Here is a 21,736-nt window from a genome sequence, read left to right as displayed (position 1 = left end):
CTACCTTGAGGATGGGGAAAGCTTAACAACTTGGTGACAGTTCAGCTGACTTTTAAAGGCTTGTGTAAAATTTCAAGTAAAGGAGGTAAGGGAGGACACTGCAGGCAGAGGAGTCAGCCTGAGAAAAGCATAGTCTCAGGAAAGCGTGCCTGGCTGGGGAGCAGGAGGCAGCGGTTTCTGTTTGAGTTTAGGGTATGGTGAGTGCAGGAGACGAAGCTAAAGCAGCAGGTGAGGTTACAGAGTATAAAGGGTCTTGTTGCTGTGCTACTGGATTTGGACTTTAGACTGCAGGTGGTGGAGCTGTTGACAGATTTAAGATTTGTTTTTCAAACAGGTCAACTCTGGCAGCAGTGTGGAGCAGGAACTGATGGTAGTGGGTCATGGCCAGAGAGGCAGGGAGGTGCTGCAGGGTCCAAGTAGTGAGGCTGAGGGACTGATGGGGGGGGAAGCAGTAACAGAAGAGCAAGGAGAGATGTGGAAGAACTGCAGAGGCAGAACTGCAAGGCTGCTCTGACTGCTTAACTGGGCTGCTGACGGGGAATAAGAAAAAATATGCCTTAAGGATTTCCAGTATTGAGGTCTGCACTGTTTGGCAGTTAATGCAGGAACACAGGAAGAGGAGCAGGTGGGAGAGGGAATGGTACTTAATTTAAGGATGGGCAATGGGAGAAGAACCTAAGAGTGAGACTGAGAAAGAAGAGTCTGAGAAGCAGAGGATGCAGGAGAGAGTCAAGTTCTGAAATCAGTAAGGAAGGAGAAGGCAAAATGAGAAACCACTGACAAATGTTTCAGAAGATGGCAGCTGCCATGAGACTATATGCTTTAGCATATAGAAGCTCACTAACCACCAGAGAGAAAGCAGTCGCATTCAGATAAGGAATGTGGGGTCCAGAATTCAGTGCACTGATGATCAAAAGGGAGCCGGCTCTGTCGAGATGGGGGAGGATGATCATTCCTTCAATAAGTCTGGAGGTCGACATGGTGGCCAAGATTATCCCCAGATGGTGACACTGCAGGGGACTTTTTATATTTGCCAATTTCTAAAAAAACCAGATGAAAAGGAACCCATTTTTTAGAACCACCTGGTATTATGGCAACCTTAGCACTGAGTATTGGAAGTGGAAAGATCCCCGACTCTGCCTCTCGTTAGTTATTTGGCCCAAAGAATAACACTCAGTGCTTCTCTCTGGGCCTCAGTTTCCTTTACCTGTAAATAAAGGACCTGCGTCAGAAAATGGCTAAGGTGGCTTCTAGATGTTGAAGCCAAGGATCTAACTCATAACATGAGAACAAGCTCTCATATATACGAAAGCCTTGTTAAAGAAACTATACTGAATGGTTGTGTAAAGTGAACAATTATTACAATTTGTAATGCAATCACCCCAATTTATAGACTTTCTAAGTTCTGTTTTTGCTTATTTGATTTCCTCAAGTGGGGACCACCTGCATCGATTTATAATACGTATCTTTTTCATTGTGTTCTTTTCACTATGCCTTCTCTTTTAAAAATAAAATTCAGTTCCCACCAATTTTTCCTGAGCACCAATCATGGCAGAGAACAGCATTTTGCCCGTGAAACTCGAAGGCTGCAGTTACCAAGACTCAATATTGACTGCTTCCTTTGGCATTACATTAAGTTTTATTGAGAATTATCACAGGCACTAAGGAAATAAAAGCATCAGATTATGTTTCATATCCATACCCTCTAAATGTCATGAGTGGTCTAGTAGTGGATTTTTTTTAGTTATTTCTGTTTCAGATGCTTTAATAAAGGCAACAGAAAGCAATGTACACTAGTGGTCAAAGGCGGGGGCAGTGAAAAACATTAGCTCAGACCTACAAAGAATTATGGGAGACAAGATGTAGTTTAAAGATAAAAATCCTAGCACTTTCAGGTTGGAAAGCACCTCAAAATCTATATGGAACTAAGCCCATCTGAGAGTGGGTGCTCTCCTGCCCGTGGGTTTTTCACCTCTTCCTGGATACCTCTAGGCAAATACCCACTATTTCATGAGACAGCCAGTCCCACTGACAAATGGCTCTAGTTGTTGGAAAGTTCTTTTGGATACTGATCTCACATCTATCTTCCTAGCATTTCCACCCATTGGCCCCAGTTCTGTCTTCAGTATGATACCATATCAGGTTATGATGATACCTGCTCATTGTTGGAATGTTGAATTGTCCGGGGGAAATTAAACAGCTGAGTAAAAATGTTATAGCCTGTGTTGCAAATTTATCTTTCCTTTCTTAATTACTATTCAGGAATGATAAGATCTGAGCTGTTAGCATAGCAAAGATAGTGAAATTAATTTGAATCTTAGCTGAAAAACTCTGAAAAACTTGGGAACAAAATGTTTTGGTCTGTGTGACGCATGTTTTTTGATTGAAGTATGGTACACACTCTTTGAACAGGCCTCCACTGAATCAACTTGTTGCATTAATGATATTCTCTTGCCCTCTGAACAATATTCTAGCTGATGCCCACAGCAGGTGGAATGCTTGGTTGGCCATTCTTGGTAAGTTCATGCCCTTCCACTCCTATAGGTTGAACAGTATGCTACCAAGACTCACTGAACTGTGTTTATCTGCAAGCACATTTGCACTGGTGTACTGATTATTATAAATACGTAATTTAATGAAATAGTATGTAACAAAAGAATAAGAGTATGAAAGTAGAGCTGTTTTTAGGGCAAGTTAATGCTTTACCAAGATTGGAGAAAACTAATTCAGTACAAAAAATGCTATCTGATTAGATAACTGTACAAACATAATTGAGAAAACTAAAATTCTGAAGGGATTTTGCACTCCTTTGCATTGCAGATGTCATTAAATTCTCATGCCCTTTAAAGTGGACAGTCTTGTTGACACATAACCGATGTGGTTTAGGCAATGCAGGTCACACAGACCTCTAGGAAGGGAACTCTACTCAGAGAGAGACCTTGGCCCTTCTTTGAAGATTTGTGAATAAGTGTACAGTGATATGTTTTAAGTTACAAATTAAATATATTTAAATATATATATATATATATTAGTGGTTTTATGACTTCCAGTTTTAATCACCTTTTTCACGTTGGCTCTGAACAAGTTGGATAGAAGGCTTCTGCAGTTTACATCTGACCTGTTACTCAGGACAATGCTACAGGATTACTAAGATGAAAATGTCATCATGAGAGACTCCATATCATCAGTCAAAATTTGCCAGAAACTATAGAAATTAGTATGCCCAACTAAATAAACACTTGGGTATGGATAGTGTGTAGCAGAAGCCAAATATCTGGGGAATATGTAGAACGAAGCCAGAAATTCAAGGATCTGATATAATGTTAAAAGGAAGGAGAAACTATACATACACTGGAAGACAAACTTTGTCAAGCTGAGTATTCAAAATGACAGTCTTTGAAAAAGCAGTCTGACTGAGGAACACTCCAGAAAGAGAGGCAGCCAATGAGAGAGAATGATAGTTAAGTTCATATGTCAATTTGGCTAGGTTATGGTGTCCAGTTGTTTGGTCAAGGAAGCACGGATGTGACGGTTACTGTGAAAGTTTTTCACACATGCATTTGCATCTACATCAGGTGATTGCATCTGCAATCAACAAAGGAATCTGCCCTCAGCCAGGAAGTGAGTCTCCTCCTCTACTCAGTTGGAGGTCTTATAATCCAGAACTGAGGATTTCAGAAGTCAAAAAGAATTCTGCCTCCACTTCAGCCAGCCAACCTCCTCTGAGGAAGTAAACTTCACCTATATCAGAGTTTCCAGCTTATGGTCTGTCCTACAGAATATGGACTTGCCAATCCCCACAGTTACATGAGCCAATTCCTATAGTAAATCTCACTATATAAATAATGTCATCGGTCCTGTTCCTCTGGAAAATCCGAACTACAGACAGCAAGGAGGGTAAGGGTGGAAAAAGGGAAAACAGGGACTTATCTGTAAGGACTTGGTTATGGAAAGACTTACAAGGAATTATTATTAATATCTAAAAAAAAAAAAAAGGAATTGCACGTACTTTAGGATCCCAGACATGTAACCTAATTGAAACTGTCTGCATGGAATGAACCATGTATGTCTTGATGTTACTATAACATTCTTGCAAAAATATTTATAGTTATAAGATACACCATTTAAAATATTTTAGGAAATAAGATACTTATGAAATGCTTATGAAAATTAGAGATCATAAAAGAATAAGAACCGTATTCTTTATGTGTTCGGGATATAGCTTACTATTTTAAAACTTCATATAGTACTTTGTCATTCAATAATGGCTTCTATATATATCATGTCACTTAAAATTCATAATACTCTCCATTTTAAATATGAAACAACCAAAGCTCATAGATGTTGAGTGACATGGCCAAGTTTACACAGCTAGAAAGTACATAACAGACCACAGGCCTGGTCTTCCAGTTAAAGTAATATTACAGAAAGTTTGGAAACTAAGGGAAAAAACTAAAATTTCCATTAAGTTAAATAATTACCTTTTAAACTATTTTCTCCTTTATAGATGGTAATCACTGGAAGATCTGTTTTCATTATCATTGTACCCTACACATTTATCATGACATCCTAATAATGTTCAAATAGACCATTTAACAACTATGCAATATCATAACGATATTTGGATTATTTCACTCAAAATACACAATGTGTGTGGTACCACTCATGGGAACCAACGACTGAAGAGAAAAAGACAGTTAGTAAACCAATGCCCTATTATTGGCGAGTGAAATTTTGGTTTTATGTATATTTTTCTGCCATTTCAGGTAGAACCAAATAGAGAAGTCTTTTCTGTGGCAAACAAATGACAGCGGTTGTCACTGAACAAACAGCACAGCTCCCCTTGAGAAATACCCTCTCTCTGCCTTCCTAGACAATGTCTTTGAATTATCATGTGTTTTATTCTGCACCCCTCACCTTTCTCTATTTAATAAGTGAGAAGAAAAATGTTTGTGGACGAAAATTTTTACATGTTTTATTCCCTTTTACGTGAAAGATAGCAATTTTACACATGTGCACACACAAGCGCAACCTACAGAGAAATAGTGAAAGCTAACGATGGAAGCATGGATAAAATCAACCAAGATTGAGCAAGCAAGTAAAATGGTCTAAGTTTCACTTTATTTGGCTCTCAAAGGACCATTTGGTCTTCTGCTTTTCTTAAAATACAACCAAGCTATAGCTACATGGCATAAAGTAAAAGGGTGATCTGCAAGTTGATTAATTTAGCTGGAAAATTGTCTATTTCAAGTCATGACATAACGGCACAGCCAAATCAAATTCTAAATGAATGCAAATAGCTGCTCTCTACACCAAATTCTGGAAAAATACCTTCAGAATTCCAAGTGGAAGTCTTTGTAGATCCTGAAAGGCCTATATGTGGCTTTTATTTTAGAGAAGTGTCAAGAAACTTCCCTCCAAGGGCCAACAAAGGAAGATTATACAATTTAAGGAGAGGATGACATATTAACCCTCAACTGATAGCTCTAAATTTTAAGCAACCCCAGCAAATGTTCCCATTATTTTGGGTCCTTTATGACATCCATGGCATCCACAGGTTGGAAAGTACATGGAAAGCTATGGAGTCCAAGCAGTCATCATCCATATCCTCATTCCATGGATAAGCCAGGCACGGAAAGAACATTCAGAGACAACACGGGCCAGAACACTGGCTTACTTCTTACTCTTCTCAGAGGGTCAGCTCACAGCTGTGTGGGGACCATTCTCCAAGAGGAGACCTCCACGCCCTGCCCAGAGCCGTGGGGACCTACCTCCGGGGGTGCGGGAGCGGCACTGCCCGGTCATGGGGCTGTACTCGTGGCTTTCGTCAGCGCACACACACAGGAAGGACCCCTCTACGTTTTCACAGGAGGCTTCGCCACACACACCACTGAGCAGTTCGCATTCGTTCACATCTGGAAAACGAAGCACAGATCAGTTCAGATGGGTGCCTCGTTCCTGACAGCTCTTTATTTTACCAACCATGCCCGCGCCAGACGTGTCTGCTGGAAACAAGGTGATCCCCAGTGGGCAATCAAACCCCTTCTGCTCTTTCAGGGAAGGGGCTCCGACTGGCAAGGGCTGCTATTATTTGGCTTATATGAAAAGACTGTGAAAATGCAACATGAAGTTTTAAAATTGCAAGCCTAGTTTTAAGGCACACCACGGAATTGGAGCACAAGCATCATATGTACCATCTGACCCTCGGATTTTGTCTCCACTGACTTTTTGATATAAGAAGTCTAAAACGACCCAGTTCTTTAGTCAAGGAAAACCAGATTCACTGGCACTACAGTAACCACAGAATTCTTTATATTCATGAAAAACATTTTTTAAATCTACTTAAATGACTGAAAATACAGTTCTCTGGCAGCCAAACTGCCTGTAATTTAACAGAATTCAGTTTGCATATCCCTTTGAAAAATGAAAGAAAGATACCTGTAAATATTAATTAGACCACATTATGCATAAATGTGAAGCAAACTGGTCCAATAACTTGTCACTGATTTCACTATGCCTCTTAAAATTCTCTTGGCATTCCACAGGGAAATTTCTATTTTGCTAATGGTTTTTCTTCTGCACTACTTAAACATATGTAATTAAAGGACAGTAAGGAATCTCATTGATGAGTATGCTTTATTCAAAATTACACAAGTACAGACCTAAGGAAGGCTCATTTTATGTTTGAGCTTGTCTAATATTGCTTTTTAACCTTTTCTTTCCTTGTAAGAAATTTTATTACTGAATACCCATTCGGTAAAGTACCTGAACTGACATTTGAAATGCTCGTGTGTTTTGTGCATTAAGCAGGTATAAACACCGGCTTCACCAGCACACTCTGACATGGTTTATACAAATCTAGGAATTTGAGTAATTATCCAAATCATTCTGGAAAAAAGAATCCTTTTTTCACCTGCTATGCCCAGTTAATTGGACACAAAGTTTATGTATTTTGACTTATTTGGATAATTACCTCAGTTTTCCTTTTCACTGTGTATATAAACAGATATAAAGCCAGTAAATCAAGTTTCCCTTATGAAAAGATACTATGATGTAAGGTAAAGCTGAGACTTGGTATATTTAATCAATTTAGACAGTCATAATGTAGACCAGAAAAATTGACTGTAGAAACTTGCCAGTTCCCATTTATCGATTTTAGGTAAATGTCAAATGGAACATTCTACTTTCCGACTTCTATTATTTCTGTGGCTATTGATCGCTCTCTCACTGGACTACACTATATCAATCAAGAAATATCTTCTGGTTTACTTCTCTGCACCAGGCACTGGGGAAATGACCACATGTCGGGCAGCCCCAGGTCTGCCTTCACAGGGCATAGAGTCAAGTCAGGGAAATTAATTAGAGCATTTTATGAGCGTGATAAGCTCTAGGAATGAAAAGTGCAGGGCACTGTGAAAACGTGGAGCAGTGGCACTCAGGTGAAGGGCTGTTTAGGGGAACTATCTGAAGGATGGGTGGGTGATAACAGGAAGGGGAGGGGGTGGCAGCCAGGATCCAGGAAGGGGACCAGTGTGGTCAAAAGCTGGTCCCACAGCTGACTCACCTCTGAAACCCCGTACAGCACCCACCATGGTGAAGAGCATTTATCAGGTGCTCAGATAATATTTTTGAAAGAATAAACAGACAAATAGTTATACGTTGAGTTTACCAAAGTGATAACAAACAGTCCTTCCCCAAGGCTGCTGTTTCATGTACGTGCTGAAAAGTCAGTGTGGGTTTGGTGTGCCCATCTGGCTGTGAGGGACGAATACCCTGGGCTCAGAAGTTAGGTGGAGCCAATGGTTCATTATCTGCTATTTCAAGACTTAATAGTTAAAACTTACTGAGTACGTACAATAGGCAAAGCATTATTTCAGGCCCAGGGAAGAGAGAAACAAAGCTCTCCATCACAGTAAGCTGTACCCTTGGAGAAGGGTGGTGGGCTGCACATGCATGATTAAATGATTCCTAAAAAAGGTTGTAAGTACTATAAAAGACATTTGCTTAAGATGTGGTGGAAGCAGAAGGAGGGGCCACAGCTCAGCTTGGGAGTGAGGGATGGACGAGGAACTTTGTCTGGAAGATGATGGTACGTCAGCTAAGCCTTCTAGAATGAATGGGATTTATCCAGGCACAGGGAAGGGCAGGTCAAGATTATGTTCCCAACATAAAGAGCAAACATCAGCCAAATAATTACACAGTAATGTAACGCGAGCAACCACAAGCAGTTTGGTATTGCTAGAATATCACAGGTGAAGAAGGAAGAGGTGAGGCTGAGAAGACAAGCAGGGCCAGATTGTATGACCTATATTAGTCAAAATATTAAGTGAACCTCAGATGAATGTTATCACCTGTATGGCTGTGGAAAGGGGACTGAAGCGGGAAACAAAATTAGAGACTAGGCTAGTCTTAGCTGTATTAGGAAACAGCTATGTCTTCTTGTAACTAATTCTCCCTTTGTGGATAAGGAGAGGACTGTCAATGATTTCTGTGCTCTCCTAGCATTCCATTGTATACCTTCTGGGCTGGCTGCACTTAGTACTTTGTTAAAATTATGGATGCATTTTTGCCTCCTGATCAACCACAGGAAGCCCATCTTCCTAGTCTTTGTCACGCCAGTATTGAGTCCAGTGCCTGGGACATTCAGAGCATATAGTGGACGCTCATCAACAGTAGCTAAACTGCAGTGAACTCTACTGGCTTCCTGCCAAAACTTAATCTTTCTGTAATTCAGTTTTTACTTAGGAAAAAGATTCCATAGCTCAAAACCACAAAAGGAGTTGGAGAAAAACATGTTTGCCATTGAAGTCTTTGGTTAGGTATATTCTAAATAATCAGAATAAAGGAAAAAACATCACTTTCTTAAAGGCTAGAATACTAGCGTTTTCTACTATTAAGAATATCTGGAATACACCCCTAGTGACCATTACATGTCAGTGAAATTTGCAGCTGGAAGGAGACTTAGAAAGCATTTGGTACAATTCCTTCACTTTTTTAGGACAATGAAAACAAATAGATTATAAAAGACCTGGTTGCAGATACAAACTCAGATACTCATTTTGATGGAGTTTATTTTAATGCTTGTGTAGGCCATCTAAATCGAGAGCATCTCCACATTATCAGAGTATATTTCTCTTTAAAAATGTTAGTTTATTTTTTATACAAACATGGATGGTTTGCAGTGTAGACTAAACAAGGACACAGTTGGTCTTGGCTTTATCGTTTATGAGTTTGGAGATCTTAGACTGTTTCAGACTGGCTGATGCTTATGATCAAAACCACATCACTGCTTTGTAAATAATTTTTATTTGTAATTGAGAATTGATTGAATTTCATAATTAATACCATAAAAGCAGCTACTATTCCAGTGACAGTATCATTAAATCCCTGAACAGATTTTGTTTTTCCAGTTTAATATGGAGGGCAAATAAGCTAATGCTTTAATTGCAAATTTTCAAACTAAAAAGTTACTAACTCTCTTTTATATGCCATCTGCCATGCAGTAGAAACAGCTATTTTTCTCTAGGAAGAATAAAGAAAAAACCTTGTCATATGCGAAGTTTTGAATTTAAAAACCTTTCTTCTCTTTCCAATTTAATTGCTTTAAATTGCAAAATGAATTTAATTTGATGAATTCCCAGCTGATGAGAAATGGAAATATGAAATATCTTCTTCTGTATCAGCACATTTTGGCCCATACTCCAGGACATGAGCTGGTATTCAAGATTTCTTCTCACTCTGTCAATCACAAAAGAGAGTGGAGAAATACAGCTGCACAAGCCAGCACATCATTTTAGGGTGTCATTCCTGAACACAGAAACTCTCGCCAACACTTTTTCTTAAAGGCACTGCCTAAAAGGAGGTGCGTTTTGAAGACAGACAAGCTCTACCACACACCAGACTCTATTTCCTGCTCAGGAGGGACTAGAGTTCTGCATACTCAGCTAAGAGTTTAAACAGATGTTCTTCTAAAAATACTTAAAGTTATGTCTGTATTTCCTAATGTAGCTAACCATTCCAGAAACTGAAAGGTGTTTTTTGCACATCCCAAAACTATACTACAAAATCAGATGATGATGATGATGCAATTCTGCTCAAATGATCTTGCTTATAATCTCGAGTGTTCTTATTAACTTTGATTTCTTATCAATAGGGAGACGTGAAATATTTGGGGGAAAAAAGTCTAAAAACTCACCCACACACCCTTGCCCATCCTGTGGGGCTTGAAAGCCCTGATAACAGAGGCAGCGGAATGAGCCAGCCGTATTGTCACAAAACCCGTGACTGTCACAAACAGTGTTGTTTACACATTCATCAATATCTGCAAAAAAGACATTTAACATCAGACACAAAAGAAACAAGATGACAAACACTAGGTATTAATGGGTAGACAGAGGCACTCAACACGCCGATTAGTATGTGATGAAAATGATGGCACTTTAAAAACATTTTACGTATAAATAAAATGTTTTCTTGGAAATGACTTAATACACAAAATGTGGAGTTCTAAGAGAAAATATTTCCTTTTCCTTAGGAAATGTTTTCTAACAGAAATGACTGCTTCAGTTGCCATGGTCAATATTTTCTAAATGTTTAACTCTATTTCCAAGGAGGGTATATTCCATTCCTACAGGGGAAATATGAGACAATATTGTCACTATTGTCACTTTTTTTTTGGTTGTGGTAAAAGCAAATAGCTCTATCTGAAAGCAGCACTGGCTTCCCTGGGTCAGAGCTGGCCTGATCCTGTAGATAATAACCCTGATGAAGTCTATATGGCATTCCCGTGAATTCAAGAGAGGGACAGAAACTCTGGTGAGTTGAGCAGGGTAGCTGGGCAATCCCAGTTATTCATGAGAAAAGATCTCCTCTCCCCGTTAAAACATTCCATGTCCTAACCGTCAGTCCTGCTCCAAGTGATTAGCCAAGGGCCGACTAGAAAATTGATTTTGTTCTCTGTAAACTGATGACAGCAATCCTGTGCCTTTTTCCCATCAATAAAAATGATCTCACAGCATTGCTATCTCCATTGTAAAATTACAAATGGACTTTTAGATATATTCTGCTTTAAACTTATAGAGTTGCTTATTTTCTTCTCCATTCTTTCATTCCTGTTCTCTTAGCACACTTTCTTTTGCCAGGCTCTCTGCTTCTGGACATTGTCTCCAAATAAATGTTTTTGGAGAAGTGATGAGAAAATACAATTACAACATCCACATTTATGTGATGAAGATATGTTCAAACAATGAAATAAGATAAAAATGATAAAGAATGGCAAATTAAATTGCACTTGACAGAAATTAGTCTTTGGGAAGTTAATATGAATGAATGAGTTTTTCTTAAAAAAAATAAAAATAAAAAAATTATAGCCAGGCCCAACAATGTTTCTAGAAGAAAAATAATATACATCCAACTATTATCAGCAGTTCTCTTCCCTTACTAATTTTCCAACATTGTATTACCAAGAATAAGTTCAGAGACTCTGATTTTTAAATTGCATCAAAGTTTTATTCATTTTCTCAACTCAAAGTGAACTGTGCCCCTTCTCTTTGCAAGGCTGGACCTCTTCTCTTATCCCTACCAGCCTCTTCTGTCCCCCTCCTCCCATCCATTCATTCTTCTCTAGCATCTACAATTTATTCCTCCCCTGGCTTCTTCTCTCACTACCTTCAAAAACGTTCAAATCTCTTGAAAAAGCTTTCATGAGATCATCGTGCCACCCCCAGACATACTTTCTACCACTGCAAAATGTCTCAAAAGAATGGTTTTAGTTATTGCCTTTATTTCTTAACTACTGGCATCTGTAAAAAGGAAATATTACTCTATTAATAACAATGAACTAGTAATTATTATACTAATAATATTAGCATGTTCTTAGAAATACTGTTAAGGACTAAACAAAATAACACATATAACGCTGCTTGGCATAAAATGTAGGAAGCAATCAATACACGCCAATGATGATGATGATGATGATGATGATGATGATGATGATGATGATTACCCTCCTCCAACTCCTCCTCCATAATGATCTACAACCAAACTTCCTAATTCTCCATCCCAAGGAAACTCCTCTGAGAAAGGTCACCAATGACCAACTGACCTAACATGAAATCCAATAATCATCTGCCAGTCAGTCATCCTCATCCTCTAAGTCTATTCAGCTTCTCTTCCTTGAACTCTCTCCTTCCATGGTCCCTGACAGAATAGCATTCATATTTTCCCAACTATAACCTCCTTTCACAGCCTGAAGGTGGGTGTCTGCCAAAGTTCAGGCCCTCTCTGGTCTCTGCCACATCCTCAGTACTACCCTATCCATCTTTTCCAGACTTTCCTTACTGCTAAGATCCTGGTCGTTGGGGTGAATCCCAAATCTTTGTCTCTAGCCAGGATCCTTCTCTCAAGTACATTCTTTACCGAGTCACCTCCCTTTTGATCTTCTGCACAATCTCAAATTTATCAAGTTATAACTGAATTCATTGAACTTAGTGAGGAATTCCTCTCACCTCTATCCTTCCTTTTTTGTGCCTCTAAATCTTACCTCCCTGACTTAAACTGAAAGCTCAATGAAATAAGGGACGAATATGTATTTCACATTAAAAAATGAGTCTCCTATGAAACATCTAATACAAAGAAGACATTCAATAATCTGTTCTGATTGATTTTCAGTGGCGGCATAAGGCTGGGATTACAATTTATTTCCTGATTACAACTGTTAGAGAAAGAACTAAATCATGTTACCAAATCCTTCAACATAGGCCACTGCTGATTTTAGACTCCCTGAAATGAGCATTTGACAAATGCTCTGAATTACTACTGACTTTATTAAGGGTTGGAAGAAAACCTGGAAGTGCTTTAACAATCACTTATTACTGATGATCTCCCAGTCTTTCTCATGGTTTGACCTGTCCTTTACAGACATTTATCGAATACCTACTAGAAAAACTCATAATAAATGAACTTATTACCATACCTTTCCTCACCACACCCCCATTTCTCCACTATTCTCCTCTTCTGAGAATCGAATCAGATACCCAAGCCAAAAATCTTAATGTCACCTGGGACCCTTCTCTCTCTCCTACGCTCCATATTCACTAGCCCTTGTCTTTCTCTCGCCATGCCCTGTCAGCTATCTTTCCTGAAGTACTAGAGCAACTTCATTATACTCCTAATTGGTTCCCCTATCTCTGGTCTTGCTTCCATCCCTCTAATCCATTCTCCACCAAATTGCCTGCCAATGTGCTTTACCCAAAATGCACATCTGTTAGTGACAGCCTCTTGCTCAGACAGAGATATAACACTCAACCTCCTTAGCAGAGCATAGGACATGCCACGTCACCTGGCTCCTAACCTTCCCACATTACACTCTTGCCCTACTAGTCTACTAGAGTTCCTTGAAAACCCTTTGGTCTCTGATTTCCCATCAGCTTGGTATATACTCGTCCCTCCAGCCCCTCTTCAGCCCAGGGCACCTCCATTGTGGCACCTTCCTTAGATATTCCACGAATGGATTTAAGGGTCCCCTCTTTCTGCTCCTAGAACACTGTGTGTATATGTTCACTACTGCATTTTGCAGGTCACAGGGTAGGGAATCTTCAACTAAACCCCACCAGCAGCTTATTTCCCTACTTTAATGAGAACACAGGTAACCAACTTGCAGAAAAAGAAAGAAGTGATTCTATGCAATTATAGCAGATGACAATTTCTTATTACTGTTCACCAGCACAGGAATGGAATAATTGACCTTAAGGCGAACGATCCCTGAGTTGGTTATGAAATGCAGGGTTATCTGGCCATCTCAGATTTACTTTAATGCTGACTAACAGAGAAAGTTTAGATGAGCAATTTCTTGGATTTGAATGCCTGCTGGAGACTAGCACTTTAACGCTAATATTTTATAAAGATGATATAATGTGATTCTTAGTAATTTCACTGTTTTCGACAATGAGATGAGGTAATAGCTTCATAAGAAGACAGCATTTGTTTCACTTCACTAATGACATGTATAAAAAAAACATTTCATTAGAATTTTCTTTGACATGTGAGTTCTGAGATATTTTTCCATTGTTAGTCTTGTCTATAAATAGAACTATAAAAATGATACAATTAAGATTAACTCTAAACAATGCAGCTAAATGTCAAGAAAATTTTTTACTATGTTAGACTAAAAGCCCCACCCCACCAAGATGCCAACTTCATTAAATGGATAAGTAAAAGCCATCTTATTTTGCTTATGCTTAATTTTGAATCATACAAATGTTGTAGGTTTTCTTTTAGCTTATAAAGGGTGATTCTATTGAATAACAAAAGCAATTTTGCCTAGGGATCTGTAAGTGTCACTGCATAGTAATATTACTAGTAATACTTTCCCATGGATGAGAGATTGCAGGAGTGACTGACCAAGAATCTCTCTGTAGACTGCCCAAATGAATTAGGTGCTCCACTGTAAGAACTGCTGACTTCTCAAAGTAAGAGCTCATTACTTAGCAATATTAATGTTCCACTGGAAACAAAGTCAAGAAAAAACTACAAAAACCAAGGACATTGGCTCATTGATGGAAATTCCCCAGTAACCAGATTACCTAAACGCTTCTAAGAGTAACAATGTACAACCTGGGTGTACTGGAACTGCCAGGGGCTTGTTTTTAATAGTGCAATGCTGTCAATGACCAGCAGGCCATGGTTTCAGTAAATTAACTGAAGACCTAGCTGGTAATTTTCCTTGTCCATATACCCTTTATTTAACACATTTTCTCAATGGACCTGAAGATTGTCAAAGCCTACTGATTATCATCAAAGATTCCATAAATATGAGAACTCCAACCATGTGCCCCAGTTCTCACACACGCACTTGGGATCAATTTCCCAGTTTGGTAAACTAACTGAAATAAGGAAAAAGGGTGGAAAGAGGGCAGGATTTTCTGAAAGGAGCTGGGATCAAATAAGCCTTGTTTACCAACCAAGAAATTAAACACTATTCACAGACCTCAGCAATGAAATTCTAATAAAACCTCACTGGTTCCATGAGGTTTTCTGCATTTATATAAAGAAAAGTCTTATGGTGAGAAAGGATATTTGCACATATTCTGTCAGTAAAATGATTTTTTTTTTTCCTCAGACCCATTCTTCAGTTTTCTGCTTTAGTTTGTTTTGAACTAAAGAATAAAGTGTTTCTCTTTTTTACCTTTTTAACTCCTACCTTTGTTTTGCTGACTTTCTTCCTCCTGATTCTGAATAAGACATACTACCTGTTATAAGAAGTAGTTACAAATGAATCTTCCTTCTGCCACCACGGCACTCTAGAGAAGCATGTGAGAGGAATGGCAGTATCATTTTTGGCAAGGATCATTTAGTGGAAACTCTCTACAGCTAAGGCATGGCTGGGAAGAATGAGGCCTTCCTGTCGTCAGAACATTTTTAGATGGATCGCATAGTTCATCTAGACTTGCAGGGACTTTGAAGATTATTCAGTTCAATCCCCCTTCATTTTAAGAACCAGAAAACTAATCCTGTAGAGAAGTGACTTGTGTCCAGGTCACACAATCAGTCAGTGGTAGAGGTGACAACAAAATGGAGCCAAGACAACCTTCTGGATTCAAATTTGTCAGTCTATCCATCACATCCTCTTGCCTCTCACCATAGTGATGGTTATAAATGATAGTTTCTAGATGGAAAATAGAACAAGCTGAACTGTGAGCCCAACAAGCATACTGGAGTTTGCTCACTACAAAGATGAAAGTTCAAACACCCCGTTTCTTACTCCTTGATCCATTAATTTCTGACTTTCAGTTTAAACATGTACCTGATCTCAGCCTCGACAACTCTGTCCTTAAATCAAAAAGTATCATTATATTCAAATTTTAAGTATCAGAGAAACTGTAAACCCTGACAGGATGTTTTTTTCTAGGAGACCCTTAGAAGGCAGGCCCATTAGGCACTGTCTGAGTATAGCACTGATGCTCTCTGGATCGCTTCATAAAAAGGAAATGACCCATTATTTCAGTCCAGGGCTTCCTGACCAACTGGGAGCTAGTTAAATATTTGATGACAGACTCTTAGGAAAACATCTCCAAAGAAAAGGGGACCCGCTTCAGGGGAAATGCAGCCCTCACACTCCTTGCTGAAAGAAACAAAGTTGACCAGCAGACAGAAAATTCCAGGCAAGAAGTGGGATTTTGAAAGACACTAACCCAGATGAAGAGCTGCCCAAAGGAATTGTAAAAGGGCACGGCCATTGGCCCAAATGAGATTAAGGGCTCTCTATGGCATAGGGGGGAAGCCAGCATTCAACAGAGGATGAGCACAGGGCCAAAAAAAAAAAAAAAAGAAAATCAAATTTAGCCAAAGGAAATGAAAAACTGGATTTGGAGAGGGTCCACACAATAGAATGGGATATGGAAACAGCCTTTTACATAGGTCTGCTAAGGTCTGGCAACACAAACAAGCCTGTAGAATATGGGCCTTATGTATTATGGAAAACAAGGTTTTTTTCTAAGAAATGGGGATGAGCCAGAAAACAGCAAAAAACAACATCCTTGCAGAGTCTGGTCACTGTGCTGATGACTGACAGAGAAGATCAGGGTAAAAAAAGTAGGGGACCTTGATGGTCACAAGACTGTTTTGAAAGCTACCAGCCTAAAATAACCAGAAATGATGGAAGCAAATTATCTCAAACCCAACTTTCTAGCACATAAATAACAGAACACAAAGCTGGCCAATGAGAGATCATTTTTTTTTTCTCAGCCTTGAAACTCACTACTTTAAGAGTCTTTGATTCTCTTTAAAAATTATCCAGAGAAACCTCCCATTTGCTTCCTGCATGCATTTATAAGTTCAGAGAAACCAAGCCAAAACCTCATTCTGATTTTTAATCAACCATTATGTGGGCAACATAGACTCACCATAAAGCAGGGGTTCTTAACCTTCTTTATTCCACAGACCCCTTTGCCAGTCAGGTGAAAACCATGGACCCCTTACTAAGTCCACACTATACTGTGTATTATTTAATCAATGTATCACACCCATACCAACACTTTCCAACAAGAATAATGTTTTTTTTTGAATTTCAGTTCAAGCTCATGGATCCCTTGTAAAGAATCACTGCTATAGATGGTTAAAGATATCCTATGGAAAACAAACCTAAAATCACAAATTTCATCCCAGTCATCTAATCTAATCCAGAATCAGGGGAGTCACCCTTGATTCGCTTCCCTGCCTCCGACCCCACACTTAGTGATACGTTCCATCTTTTCCCTCTTCTCCAGCCCTGCTTAGGGCCTCACCATCACTCACCTAAATTCTTGCAATGGCCTCTTCAATGGATTGTTGCTTTCAGCCACTCATTGTCACCCAAATCCATCTTCCATAAGGAAGAATGATTTACTTATTGAAATCATACAATCAAATTACCATCTGCTTAAACGTCTTTAGTTTTTCTCCATGGCTAACAGTATAAAGGCCCCTGCCATGCTTGGCTTCTTGAGGAATTTGCTTTTCCAGCTGGTCCCACTGCCTCTGCATCTTCTAGGCCACCTTCCCTTCCCTCTCTGTTGGATTATTTTGCCAGGATCATTTTCTCTTTCTCCCAACTTAAAAATAAAAAAACACCTTCTTGCACCACAATTACTTCAGCGAAAACCGTATTTCTCACCTCCTCTAAACAGCTAAGGCTTTTAAGTTTAGGAAACCATCACCTAACACAAAGTCCTTAAGATGCTTCCCTCTGTTTTCTTTCAGGAGCCTGAGAGTTCTGGCTCTTATGTTTAGGTCCTTGATCCATTTTGAGCTGATTTTTGTATAATATGTGAGGTAGGGGTCTTCCTTACTTTTTGTGTAAATGGAGATCCAGTTTTCATAGCACCATTTGTTAAAGAGATGACTTTTTCCCAATTGAGTGGTCTTTGCCCCCTTGTAAAGAAAAAGTAGGCCATAAATGTAATGGTTGATTTTTTTTTAATGAATCAATTTTATTAATACATATTAATAAAGCATAAATCCATCCAAAGAGTACAATCAACAGTATTTGGTGTCATCATATATTTCTACATTCATCACTTCATTCATTCTTAGAGCACTTTCATTATTCCAATAAGAATAATAAACAAAAAACAAACAAAACTCATCAACTCTCAATCTCTCTATGCTTCCCCTGCCATACACAGCTGCTATTCTTTTTCCTTCTCTCTGATATATATGTATTTATATTTTGTAAAAAGTTTTATATATGCCATATTACCTGAATGTGTGTTTTACATGAGGTTTTACTGTCTTTTATGGTCACGTTACAGATTTTAGCTTTCCTTCTAGTAGTATAGATGACTTCACTTTCCCTTTCAACCACTGTCATACCCACACAATAGCATTGCTAGTTAAAAACACCATGTTATGCTTTCACCATTACCAGTCATTTCCAAAGATTTACAAACAACCTTTTTACCAATACTGCAGATTAACCCTCAGCTTTCCATTGTCTACCCTCTATTTTCTGGTGACCTATATTCTAATTATTAACTCCATGAGTTACACGATATATTTAGTTTATAATAGTGCAATCATACAGTATTTGTCCTTTTGTCTTTGGCTTGCTTCACTCAACATACTGTGCTCTAGGTTCATCCATGTTGTCATATGCTTCACGACTTGATTTCTTCTTACTACTGCATTAATATTTCATCATATGTATATACCACAATTTGTTTATCCATTCATCATTTGATGGACACCTGGGTTGTTTCCAACTTTTGGCAATAGAGAATAATGCCATTAGAGTTAATTTCCCCCCACCCCCGCCCTGCTGTTTTTCCTGTCTATGTCCGTTCGCTGTGTGATCTTCTGTGTCTTTTCTCTTTTTGTCTTCTCTTCTCGTTTTTCTCCTCTAGGATTCACAGGGATTTGATCCTGGGGACCTCTGATGTGGAAAGAGGCTCCCTGTCACTTGCACCACCTCAGTTCCTGGTTTCTGCTGCGCTTCACCTTGACTCTCCCCTTTGTCTCTCTTTTGTTGCACCATCATCTTGCTGTGTGACTCACTTGTGCGGGCACTTGGCTCAGCACTTGGCTTGTGTGGGCACTGGCTTGCCACACAGGCATGCGTTCTCTTTTCCTTTTTTACCAGGAGGACCCAGGAATTGAACCCAGGTCCTCCCATCTAGTAGTAGGCAGAAGCCCTATCATTTGAGCCATATCCGTTTCCTGAGAGTTGATTTTTGAACTCTCAACTTGATTCCATTATATGCCTACCTTTGTGCCAGTACCATACCATTTTGATTACTGTGGCTTTGTAATAAGTTTTAGGATTGGGAAGTGTGAGTCCTCCAACTTGTTTTTTCAAGATGGTTCTGGTTGTTCAGGCCCCCTTACCCTTTTATATAAGTTTGATGATTGGCTTTTCTATTTCTGCAAAGAGTTTTATAATTTTATTACTTTCTTCCTTTTTCTCGCTTTTGGTTTATTTGCTCTTCTTTTTCCAGTTCCACCAGGTATGCAGTAACATCTCTGATTTGAGCTCTTTCTTCTTCTTAAATGTAAGCCTTTAGAATTAGAAATTTCCCTCTCAGCACTGCCTCTGCTGCATCCTGTAAGTTTTGGTATGCTGTATTTTCATTTTCATTTGCCTCAAGATATTTCCTAATTTTGTTTCTCATTTCCTCTTTAACCCATTGGTTGTCTAAAGTATGTTGTTTAAATTCCACATATTTGTGAATTTTCCATTTCTCCCTCTGTTATTGATTTCTAGCTTTATTCCATTGTGATTGGAGAATATATATTGTACGGTTTCAATATTTTTTAATCTAGTGACATTTGTTTTGTGACCTAACATTATTTATCCTAAAGAAAGGTCCATGTGACTCAAGATAATTGTGTATTCTGTTGCTGTTACATGAAGTGTTCTATATATGTCCATTAGGTCTAGGTGATTTAGAGTATTGTTCAAGTCTTCTATTTCCATATTGATCTTCTTTTTAGATGTTCTACACATTACAGGAAGTAGTATATTAAAGTCTACTATTAATGTAGAGCTGTCAAATTCTCCTTTCAATTCTGTCAGTCACATATTTGGAGGCTCTGGACTTAGATGCACATGTATTTATACTTGTTACATCTTCTTGTTGAATTGACCCATTTATCACGATAAAATGACTGTCTTTGTGCCTTGTAACAGTTGTATTTTTTTACCTGATAGTAATATAGCTACCCTAGCTCTCCTTTGCTTACTACTCGCATGGTATATTTTTTCCCTTCTTTTCACTCTCAACCTACTTCTGTCTTTGAATTTAAGGTGAGTCCCTTGTAAGTAGCATATAGTTGGGTCATGCATTTTTATCCATTCTGCCCATCTCTTTGTTTTGACTAAATAGCTTAATTGATTTACATTTAAAGTAATTATAATAATGCAGGACTTTGCTCTGCCATTTTGCTATTTAGTTTTTATAGGTCTTATAATATTTTGTCCTTCAATTCTTCTATTAATGCCTACTTCCATATTTATTTGATTTTTTTTGTATTGGACCGTATTGAGTCCTTTCTCATGTCTTTCTGGATATGTTTTGCATATGTTTTCCTTATGGTTACCATGGGGTTAAAATTTAACATTCTAAACAAATAAATCATATTTGATTTGATACCAACTTGAGTTCGACAGCATACACATACACTGTTAGTATACTCAACTTTTTCTTTACTTGTTACAAATAATATCTTTGTACATTGTATGACCAAAACCAGAGACTTATTATTTTTCATCTATTTGTATTTTAGCACCTGTAGGAAGAAGTGGAGTTAAAGACCAAAAAATACAATATAACAGTACTGACAATTAAAATTATCCATATGGTTACCTTTATCAGAGGTCCTTGTTTTTCTGCTTTGAACCACTTCTAGTATCTTTTCCTTTCAATCTAAAGAACTCCCTTTAGCATTGTTTGCAGGGTAGGTCTAGTGGTAATGAATTTCCTCAACTTTTGTTTATCTGGAATGTCTTAATATCTCCCTCATTTTGAAAGAAAGTCCCAATGGATATAAAATTCTTGATTGGCAACTGTTTTCTCTCAGCACTTTATTAAGTATTTCAACCTACTGCCTTCTTGCCTCCATGGTTTCTCATAAGAAACCAGCACTCAATCTAATAGGGACTCCTGTGTACAGAAAACGTTGCTTTTCTCTTACAGGTTTCAGAACTCTCTCCTCCTCCTTTGTATTTGACAGTATAACCAGCATGTGCTGGGGTGTATTTCTCTTCAAGTTTATCCGTTTTGGTGTTCTTCAGATACCTTGCACGGGCATATTCACATCTTTTGCTAACTTTGGGAAGTTATTTTTGCCATTACTTCCTTGAATATTCCTTCTGTAACCTTCTCTTTCTCTTCTCCTTCTGGGACTCCCATATTGTATATATTGTTATGCTTGATAGTGCTTCACAGGATGAAGGCTATTTTAGCCTTTGATGATTCTTTTTTCTTTCTGCTCCTCAGCCTGATTCATTTTGATTGTCTTGTCTTCAAGTTCACTTAATCTTTCTGTTGCCAGATCTCACCTGCTGTTGAAACTCTATTTTTCTTTTCAGTTACTGTGGTCTTCAACTCCAGTACATTCTATTAGATTTCTTTTTAAAATTTCTATGTCTTTATCGAGATTGTTATATTATTCATTCACTGTTCTCCTGATAGCCTCTGTATTTTCCTTCATTTCCATGAGCATATTGTTTCCCTGATATCTTTTAGTTCTTGCTCTTTATTTT

At 38.4% G+C, this 21,736-nt stretch overlaps 1 protein-coding gene across 8 annotated transcripts in view; it reads right to left on the bottom strand.

Annotated features, from left to right (window-relative positions):
* LTBP1 (latent transforming growth factor beta binding protein 1) overlaps positions 1–21,736 on the bottom strand; it is a 410,312-nt gene that overhangs the window by 39,259 nt on the left and 349,317 nt on the right. For 4 of the 8 annotated variants that reach the window (XM_058278378.2, XM_058278379.2, XM_058278381.2 and 1 more), the window contains 2 exons: positions 10,196–10,321; positions 5,772–5,915 (listed from right to left, as the gene is read on the bottom strand). The exons of 2 other annotated variants lie outside the window; for them this stretch is intronic. In XM_058278378.2, the coding sequence (XP_058134361.1) occupies positions 5,772–5,915; positions 10,196–10,321 (270 nt within the window). The remainder of the gene's footprint in view (positions 1–5,771; positions 5,916–10,195; positions 10,322–21,736) is intronic. 2 more of the 8 variants (XM_058278380.2, XM_058278383.2) reach the window with 1 other exon arrangement.

The sequence above is a fragment of the Dasypus novemcinctus genome, chromosome 17 (assembly GCF_030445035.2).
Source record: "Dasypus novemcinctus isolate mDasNov1 chromosome 17, mDasNov1.1.hap2, whole genome shotgun sequence".
Lineage (NCBI taxonomy): Eukaryota > Metazoa > Chordata > Mammalia > Cingulata > Dasypodidae > Dasypus > Dasypus novemcinctus.
Note: the sequence above shows the minus strand (reverse complement) of the source record. Positions and strands in the feature narration are given on the sequence as shown.